The 10,428-nt window shown below is 37.0% G+C and overlaps 1 protein-coding gene across 2 annotated transcripts in view; it reads left to right on the top strand.

Moving 5' to 3' along the window:
- LOC110463986 overlaps positions 1-9,936 on the top strand; it is a 30,998-nt gene extending 21,062 nt beyond the window's left edge. For both annotated transcript variants that reach the window (XM_021518965.1, XM_021518964.1), the window contains exons 2-4: positions 5,119-5,232; positions 7,990-8,221; positions 8,824-9,936. In XM_021518965.1, the coding sequence (XP_021374640.1) occupies positions 5,164-5,232; positions 7,990-8,221; positions 8,824-9,596 (1,074 nt within the window). In that variant the 5' untranslated portion in view covers positions 5,119-5,163 and the 3' untranslated portion in view covers positions 9,597-9,936. The remainder of the gene's footprint in view (positions 1-5,118; positions 5,233-7,989; positions 8,222-8,823) is intronic.
- Positions 9,937-10,428: the final 492 nt, after the last annotated feature.

Below are 10,428 nucleotides of genomic sequence, written 5' to 3'. Positions count from 1 at the left end.
TTGTGTGGGAGTAAACATAATAGACTTGTGTGGGAGTAAACATAATAGAATTGTGTGGGAGTAAACATAATAGAAATGTGTGGGAGTAAACATAATAGAATTGTTTGGGAGTAACAGATATGGAATTGTGTGGGAGTAACAGATATGGGATTGTGTGAGAATAAAAACATATGGGATTGTAAAGGATTTACCAATATGGAACTTGGTGGGAACAACTAATACAAGATTGCGATGCAGTAAATAATATTGGAGTAAATAGTTTGTAATATATAAGTTTGATACGTTGTAGTTTTTATAAGCGGTATTGGTGATCACAGGGGCCTGATAATTCATTAGAGTTAAATAATGTTTGGATCTAAACTGTTGTGTCAATGTTTATTTTAGACGCTTTAGGAGTTCAAAACAAATTTCGGTAAAAATGCCACCCTGACGATGGTATGGAGGAAAAAAAATCGTGTTTGCGGAAAGAGAGTACATCCTACGTAGATATGTGATAAAGAACCATTAGTCATACTTCCAACTGTACCAGATATTGTTTCCTGTATACATAAACTAGAAATGTTATTTTAAATGCCAGGAATTATGTGGGTTTATTTTCACGTCGAGAACTTTCTTCCCTTCTCGATTATACTATCATTGGGATGACTTTTTTTCTGAAAATTGACCCGAACCCAAAAACGTCTAATACTACCATGAACACACTGGTTTAAGTCCAAACATGGCTAAACGTAATGATTTTTTTCTTTTTTAAATCTCAAGTCCCTGTGTTGGAAGCCTAGGTACAGGATGAGAAAAAGTACAGGTTATGAACGGCGTTTATAACTATAGTTATTTAAACATATCGACTTGTATTTAACTTTGATTAATCTTAGACTAAGTAGTTGTTTACGTATGTTTAAATACCAAACACCATTGATTACACTTCTCATTACAGTTACAATACGTGGACGCTTAGTTAGTAAGAGGATTGAGCACATCGTAATTATGTTTGTTAAAATCCACTGACCAGTCTGCACACTTTTTTATAATGAAAGCCGTCGCTTTATCCTCGTATATCAAATCCTTTAGTTTTGACCGGTATCCATTTCTACCGCGGTTATTCAGCTTAATGCTACGTTCCATCAACATTTCAAATCAATTCATTTTTTGATCACATACTTATAGAAATAAAGGACTTTATTTATATATTAAGCATCAGTGATCGTTTTAAATATCGGGTGTGCGTGTTTTATTTACAGTTTTAATAATTATGGAAAAATTGTAAAATTAGATATTTATCTCAATGAATAAGTAAGCTGACTTAGCTTGACAAAACAGTGCCTACAAGTCAGGTCTAAGCGATTCACACTTAATCGTTCCGATAACACAATCAAATACCATTGTCACCCTAGGTGGGATTATTTTAGGTAAGTATTTAATGTCCATTTAACCTGCTGGCCCAACATTTCAATGTATGAGTGACCTAAATGTCTACACATTTAAATCAGAACCAAGGCCATTCGGTGTCAGTGTAATGTTTATTTGTTTGACACTGCAGGTGAGAATCAAACAGGTGTTCTGTGTTTAACGTGTCGGTCACTATAATACTTCAAATTGATATATCGCATGATATATTTAACAACAGGAATGTTGTTAATTTTGATAAAAAATAGCAAGTCAGTATGAAGTATTCGACATGCAATATTCTGTGTTTGTATCCAGTAGGAGAGTACGGCAGTACATGTACTCGGTGGTAGACATCAGCTTGACGTTGACCGGTCTTGAAAGTATCATGGGTGTTGTCAGTATAGGGTATAATAGTATGGGAGTTGTCAGTATAGGGTATAATAGTATGGGAGTTGTCAGTATATGATATAACAGTATGGGAGTTGTCAGTATAGGGTATAATAGTATGGGAGCTGTCAGTATAGGGTATAATAGTATGGGAGTTGTCAGTATAGGGTATAATAGTATGGGAGTTGTCAGTATAGGGTTTAACAGTATGGGAATTGTTAGTACGTAATATAACAGTATGGGAGTTGTCAGTATATGATATAACAGTATGGGAGTTGTCAGTACCTGTAATCGGTGGTAGACATCAGCTTGATGTAACCGGTCTTGAAAGTATCATGGGTGTTGTCAGTATAGGGTATAATAGTATGGGAGTTGTCAGTATCAAATATAACAAAACATTTCCATTCTTGATGTTTGTTCTGTACATGAATCTACCAACTGAAAACATCTGCCATTAGACTATGAATTCATTATGAATACAACGACTCTCGTGCAACCAGTCAGCTCCTTTATATAGTTGTCAGTATAGAATATAACCGTATCGGGAGTTGTCAGTATAGGAAATAACAAAATCAGAGATGTCAGTATATGATAAAACAGTATGGGAGTTGTCAGTATAGGAAATACCAGCATGGAGGTTGTCAGTATAGGATATAACAGTATGGGAGTTGTCAGTATAGGATATAACCGTATCGGGAGTTGTTAATATAGGGTTTAACAGTATGGGAGTTGTCAGTATAGGAAATAACAAAATCAGAGATGTCAGTATAGGATAAAACAGTATGGGAGTTGTCAGTATAGGAAATAACAGTATGGAGGTTGTCAGTATAGGATATAACAGTATGGGAGTTGTCAGTATAGGATATAACAGTATGAGGGTTGTCAGTATAGGAAATAACAGTATGAGGGTTGTCAGTATAGGGAATAACAAAATCAGAGATGTCAGTTTAGGATATAACCCTATGGGAATTGTAAGTATAGGATATAACAGTATGGGAGTTATCAGTATAGGATATAACAGTATGGGAGTTATTAGTATAGGATATAACAAAATTAGAGATGTCAGTATAGGATATAACAGTATGGGAAATGTCAGTATAGGAAATAACAGTTTGGGAGTTTTCAGTATATGGTTTAACAGTATGGGAGTTGTCAGTATAGGATATAACAGTATGGGAGTTGTCAGTATAGGATATAACAGTATGAGGGTTGTCAGTATAGGAAATAACAGTATGAGGGTTGTCAGTATAGGGAATAACAAAATCAGAGATGTCAGTTTAGGATATAACCCTATGGGAGTTATCAGTATAGGATATAACAGTATGGGAGTTGTCAGTATAGGGAATAACAATATCGGAGTTGTCAGTATAGGAAATAACAGTATGAGGGTTGTCAGTATAGGAAAAAACAATAACGGAGTTGTCAGTATAGGAACTAACACTATGTGGGTTGTCAGTATAGGATATAACAGTATGGGAGTTGTCAGTATAATATATAACAGTATGGGAGTTGTCAGTATAGGAAATGACAGTATGGGGGTTGTCAGTATAGAAAATAACAGTATTGGAGTTGTCAGCATAGGAAATAACAGTTTTTGAGTTTTCAGTATAGGAAATAACAGTATAAGATATGTCAGTATAGGATATTATAAAAGTTGTCAGTATAGGTCATAACAGTAATGGAGTTGTCAGTATATGATATAACAGTATGGGAGTTGTCAGTATAGGATTTAACAGTATGTGAGTTGTCAGTATAGGGTATAACAGGATGGGAGTTGTCAGTATAGAAAATAGCAGTATCAGATGTCAGTATAGGAAATTACTGTACTTGTATAGGATTTAACAATAATATTTTTTGTTATCCAAGCATTTGTCTGTAGAATGTATGGAACTTCTGAATTCTATACTGAAAAAATGACCTAAAAAACACAAAAAAGAACATTTGTTGTACGTGACCATACTAATTGATTTTTTTTTTTATCAATTCAAATTTCAAGTTGATTGATTTCCTCAGATATATTATAAATTACGCGATTAATAGTGAACGACTGTCGTGAACCTGTATGACATAACTTTAAGCAGATTCCCGTTACTCGACAGACTACGTACCGTAAACAATGGTTGAGACACACAGGAGTTGCTTCCCTTTGAGTCGTTACCCCAACACTTATTAATACTGAACTTATTTTTTCTGATATCACCAAAGGTAAGCGTTCCAATAGCTGGAAGATTCTGTACGGTTTTCGCATTAACCATTAATGTGAAAAAAAAAGAAATAATAATAAATGAACAAACACTAAATAAATCATTTTCTTTTTAATTTACATGTACTTGTTTACCATTTATCGTGGTATATCGAAGTTGTTGAATCACCTAACTGGGAAAATAAAAAAAAAGTAGACACTCCCACGATAACGACCCTATTTATAGTGCATAGATACATTGGTATACAGTACATTAATATAACTAATCAGGTATACATATATAAAAGCTCTGTAAGCTCTGCCTAAATAACACTGAATACATTAAACAGTATCAATCGTCCTATAGACTGTTTCTAAATAGCAGTTAACTCATCATAGATACATTCAGTATAACTCGGTATTAAGGTTTAACAAGCTCCCTTTGTAAAATTGCTACGTTTGCAACACCATTGCTCATCCCTGTACGATTTCTCACCCAGGTGAAAATCATGTAAAACATATGGATATTGATCTCTCTCTCTCTCTCTCTCTCTCTCTCTCTCTCTCTCTCTCTCTTACTTAAATGCATTTTCTTTTTAAATGAATTATCTCTTCGAGACAAGTTTAAGGTAAAGCATCACTGCATCATGATAAGTTATAATTGAAAAGAGCTGGTTAATCTCCATGAGTATGCTCCCATATATAACACATATAGCAACAAATAGCACATACAGTAGTTTATGAAGTATATCACGATCATCCAAAATCGGCATCAGTGTATTTAAGTGCTAATTGCCAATATGTACTAATACAATCTATCACCAAGGTAACAAATCGTGTTATGTGTGAGAAATCGTGTAATGTGTGAGAAATCGTGTAATGTGTGAGAAATCGTGTTATGTGTGAGAAATCGTGTAATGTGTGAGAAATCGTGTTATGTGTGAGAAATCGTGTAATGTGTGAGAAATCGTGTTATGAACGCATCAGTTTAACATGATTTCTCACTGCCAGGATGTGAAATCGTGCTAAAGGATGAGAACTTGAAGCGTGAACGTAACAGGAGGAGTTTAATCACGTCGATACCTACTAATGATAAGGTATATACAATGTGTATGTATTGATGGAAATAAACTGTTACACAGCGCGTTTGTTTCTGTCCGTAGACACAGCTGACAGGGTGGGGAGGCTGATGCGGACATAGGACAGACATGTCCATACCGGACGCATGGACGGCGGACAGGGTCGACTTTAATGGCAAGGCCAGGGTCGTAAAACTTGTGAGTATTGTCGAGCTTTCATTTTCAAATTTACACGCGCCAATTGAGTGTGATAATGTAATATATGACAGCTATAAATCGATTATCTGGCATTAAGGAATTAACCATTGTTTCGTTTTAAGGGATACATTTGATCGCAGATAAACTACACTGTTGATTAATACTTTTTAAAAACAATACAACACGTCATATGTTTCTTTTATACCGCCATGTAGCTTTTCAAACTTGGTCAGTAACACCGACATTATTTTGATTCACAATCATAGTTCATAATCGGTCAGCGAGCCCAAAAAATGTAAGTAAGTGACAACCCCCAGAATGTATGTGGGTCAGCAGTGAGTACATCCAAGTCTTTGACGAGAAAAGAACTTGATAAAGTAGAGACAGCTCGTATACATGTATACAGTGGGCTCGAACATTTCTCATTGTTTTTGCAATTTTCCCCCGGCATAGTATATAAAACCGACATGTGGTCATGTGGAATTGACTCTGTCATTTAACTCTTACAACGGCGACTGTATGCCGGGGAAGGTTTTGGAGAGGTTAACACGAGAGTTTTCTGTAAACTGTGCTGTACGAATACTGTTTCAGGTACGAACCAGTTACATGTAATGTCATGTCTAATAAGGACAACACACGAATTAAAGTCAACAAAACGTACTAGTTATCTCCCTTTGGACGATTGGTGGAGCTATTGAACGCGTGCCATATTTTTTTTGTTGTAAAAACAAAATGTATTATTTTCTATAATTAATCGTTTCATGTCAAAGACCACAGCCACCCAATGAAAACTCCGCCTTTTATCTTTTGAAAGATATTACTTGTTACAGTATATCATGCTACAGGAAAACCAAGCAAGTTTAATAAAACGACATGATAACGTCCAATTAAAAACGTGGAAGAATGAAATATGATTTTTTGTGTTCAGTAACTTATTAAATGCAACATATAAGATACATAAATTGGCAATTTGGATATCAAATAAGCTCAGAATCAACTCTGCTGGCCAAATTAGAAGAGTCTTGTATTCAAATTAAATACAAATACCATTTATTTTTATCAATATGACTTCAACCATTATTGCTACTGAGATGACTGCATACCATTCTCTGCCTTAAACATGCAAAGAAGCTTATATCTTCAACGTTGAAATACTTTCAAAACATGAAAGTTGGATGTGTTTTCAATCCCGTGATTCCAATGCAAGTTGTTTGTCAAATGGATGGTATGCTTTACTAAGCCTTCGTATTGTTTTGATTCCTATGCTAGATATCCACAAGACGGATATTAAAAAAAATTAAACCTAAGGGGATGACAAAAAACAAGCTAGGCTATCTAGCTTTTTGGTCGGATTGGTCGAGTGGTATAGCTCCGGCCTTCCACGTAGGCGGCCGGGGTTCGATCCCCGAAGTCGTCGTACGCATGGAATATCAGATAAAATGTTTTTCTCCTGCCCACACAACTCCAGGTGGAGTATACAATGGTCTGGGGTGGATGTTGCGGTATATGTGCTCTAGCATTCAAGTGAGGTGACACTATAAAAGATGCCGTTGGAAGCACGGTCCCAATACAAACAGAACACAATACATCTCCAGCACACATGCAGGCATACACACATAGGGCGATATTAGCCAGGTGGCATAGGACTAGTAGTTAGCGGCTGATAAGGCAGCTCCTGTGAATTCCTCAAAAATTGTATTGATTAATGTATATGCTAATTGAATTAATTGTATATCTATGTACTCTAAAGCGCGTTAGAGTGGCTTATATTAGCTAGATAGGGCGCTTTATCGAATGCTGTATATTTATTTATTTATATTTATCTGGTAGACATTCTTTTAACCTTACTGGCGTAAGGGAGGTAGCTCTCGCTGGCTTACGATACACATCATTGGTCTGAACACTGGGATTTTAATAGTGGACACTAGATGTCATATTTTACATTAAAAGCTTAAGCATTATGAAATGTCTCAAGTTTGACAGGAAAGCAAGACACCCGACCCGGTCACAATATTCCGATAACAACAGACAACATCAATGGAAAGAAGCCGGAATGATATCATGGACTCTTATTGTTCTTCAACGAGTGGTGGTTGATTATTTCATTAATATGTGCTAATCACGTTGAGTGTCAGAGAAAATCATATTTACATATTAAATTTTAAAATCTATTTATGGAGTTCAAATAATGATATAATATAACCAATCAGCTTCCGCTGTTTCTGTAGTAGATGTATGCATACTCCAATATACGTATAAACCATTATTAGACACCGAACAAGAATGCCAAGAAAACTGCAGAGAGGAGGTTTTCCTCTCTCGGCTACGGACTGGTCATACTTTTCTCACTCACGCTGATCTCATAAATAGGGGGAGATCAACCTACATGCCACGCATATGACTCTCCATTTGTTCAGATATTGGTATGTTTTATAAACCTACATTTTGTATATGACCCTTTTTCATAAGATACACGACGTTATATATGAAATCAATTTTGATTCTTCAAATGGTTACCCCGTACTAAAAGATTGTTCTGGCCCTAAATGATTCAAACAAACAACACGTCCAGAAAGGACGTAGTTACCCTCAACTAGTATATAGGGAGGTGGCGGCCATGCTTAATTTTTCACAATGTTCAGTTATAATTTATGAGCTCTATTTGACCTCTTATGTCCATTGTTGGACATTCGTGTCGATTGCCGTACCTACAGTGTTAAGTACATGCAATAAATGATGTCCTCTGTTTGACAACAGGTTACCGGAATAAAGGACGTTGGGAATGCTAAGGTGAAAAACTTGTCCAAATCCAACTCCAGTGCTGCGCAGGTCAGCCATAAATCCCGCTCGCAGAAGGTGCTCCAACTGAAGGCCAAACACTTCTCCGACAAGCCAGTGATTCGAACCAACGGCCAGGATGAAAGGCCGCTCACCACCAAACCACCGATTTTTCCAGGGGCGTGCTTCATGCCGTCAGAAAACCCGACAGGTAAAACTAGGTGATAATTTGCGAGATTTCAACTTTTGTTTGAAATCATAAAATGAGTAGATCGCGTCTTAAAAAATATCTTTAATGTTCAAATTCTTGAGATTACATCGATGGAAAAGCTACTGCAGAAATATGTTTTTGCGAACAAACAAATATGAAAAAATGACAAAATTGATCTGCATGTTCTTTATGACGTTGGTACGTTGATACCCTGACTGGTGTTTGTTGTTTATCTTAATACTGTTACTCAAACACCAGGCTATTCAACGCAATACATATTACCTGAACACACCTTTAAGAACGAAGATATAATCGAACAGACTTTCTCTTGTCTTATGAGTTATATGGCTCTTCCACTCAACATTTGAATCGGGTTTTTTTTCTCGATCCAATAACTCTTACCGACCCGAATAAAACTATATCATGTGAGCTCAATATTGCTGATTGTTATAATTTAGAAATGAAAACAATATGTGTGTAGTTTTATCGATAAAATTGGAATACGTAAATAGTTTCAAATACATTTTTCTGCCCACAATTTATGCAGTTGAAATTAAAAAAAAAAAGTTTCGATAAAACCCTTTCTCTTTTTTCATATACAGCGACTTTGCTGACCCAGATGAATGTTGGTACGAACAGACTGACGGACAGCCAAACAGATTATCTTGAATCTGTCCAAACCAAATCCACGCCAAGGCAGGAAAGAGGAGTTTCGATGGTAGATATAGGCTGTGGAGGGTTTTTCAACGCTGTAGTTCCAAACGACATTATCATGACGAAGCGCGCATTCCTCAACGAGTCACAGGTTCGTGAACGAAAGCAGACAGCATTGCGTAAATCTCAATCCATGGCGGTGCGTTCGGCCGCTAATGTTGAGCCGAGTGCCAAGCGGGTCAACAGTTCAACCATCGCTGTGGCACCAGCACCAGACAACAAGTCCCTTTGTTACCATGAGTCATTCAAACGCGGCGGAGATTTACTGCCAGTGTACGACAAGAGCGAGTTAGACGCTTGTAATGATCAAATCGATCTGTTGTTACCGGGATTTGTAAGTGAGTCGCCTCCTAGGATATCTAGTCAGTCAGGAGCAGTTCTTAATTTGCGGACTCCGAATTGCTGCAGTTGTTGTAGTATGTGTGATAGCCCTGGCGATTTCCGTTTTACGATCCCAGGGACAACGCCCACTTTAAACCGGAAGTCAACACGAACTGGAAGTAACAACGGGGTATTGAATGCACCGCATCAACAGTGCGAGTGTAAGCAGTGCCACGGTGAAAATTCTATGCCACCTAATAGGTTGGTGCAATATCGCCATGGCGACGTTATAAAAACTTTTGATTGGCTCACAGCAGACTCACAGGAAACTGCACTATGATTTGTTGAGAGTAATTGTGTTTATTGATATCATTTGTCTGTGTTGTGTTTGTGCAATACTCACGTTATGTGTTTTTAATACAGGTAAACTAAATGTCACTCAAAATGAAATGAGCTTGCATCTGGTAGACGCAAACGAATATTTCTTGCATTCTAGACCGAGATATCCGCTTTTTCGGCATAATGGAAAATCTTATCCGACCCACGAGTCTGGATCGCTTACACGCGAAGACTGGCGGGGGAATTACAGTGATCTTTCTTGGTCTAGCAATTGTTCGTGACGTTTTGGGGTCAGTCGGGTTCATTGACGTCATTAACAATTGCCTTCGAGCTTCATTTAGGGGATAGTACGTTGTTTTGAGTGGCTACACTGGCGATTAGAACATGAAATTCGGTTTGAACTCGAGACCAATAGGTCGAGAATTTAAACCAAATTTCATGTTCTAATCGCCGGAATAGACACGAAAAAGAACGTACTTTCCCCATACTAACACATCTAATACAAATTTTCTACGCATATATGTTTAGAAATATTGTATTTCCTTGTACAAAAGTACGTAATAAAATACTATGTGACCTGAACTGGCGACGTGTCACTCTGCAGTGGACTGACCAATCGGAAAGAAGCTTTCAAAAGTCGGTCGTTTGTCCGCGCCCATACTGGCAAGTGCTCGATCTGTATGTTGAGGAGGCGGAATATTTGGATTGTTCGTGAACGTCCTGTTACCGAAGTTGTATTGATATTGACCAAATACTCACATTTCTATGTAAGTATGCATAACAATCTGTGCTTATCGACAAAATTGGTGATTATTTGTATAGATTTATGAAGA

This window comes from Mizuhopecten yessoensis, unplaced genomic scaffold, assembly GCF_002113885.1.
Source record: "Mizuhopecten yessoensis strain PY_sf001 unplaced genomic scaffold, ASM211388v2 scaffold10949, whole genome shotgun sequence".
NCBI classification, from domain to species: Eukaryota; Metazoa; Mollusca; class Bivalvia; order Pectinida; family Pectinidae; genus Mizuhopecten; species Mizuhopecten yessoensis.
This window is presented reverse-complemented; position numbering and strand designations above follow the sequence as displayed.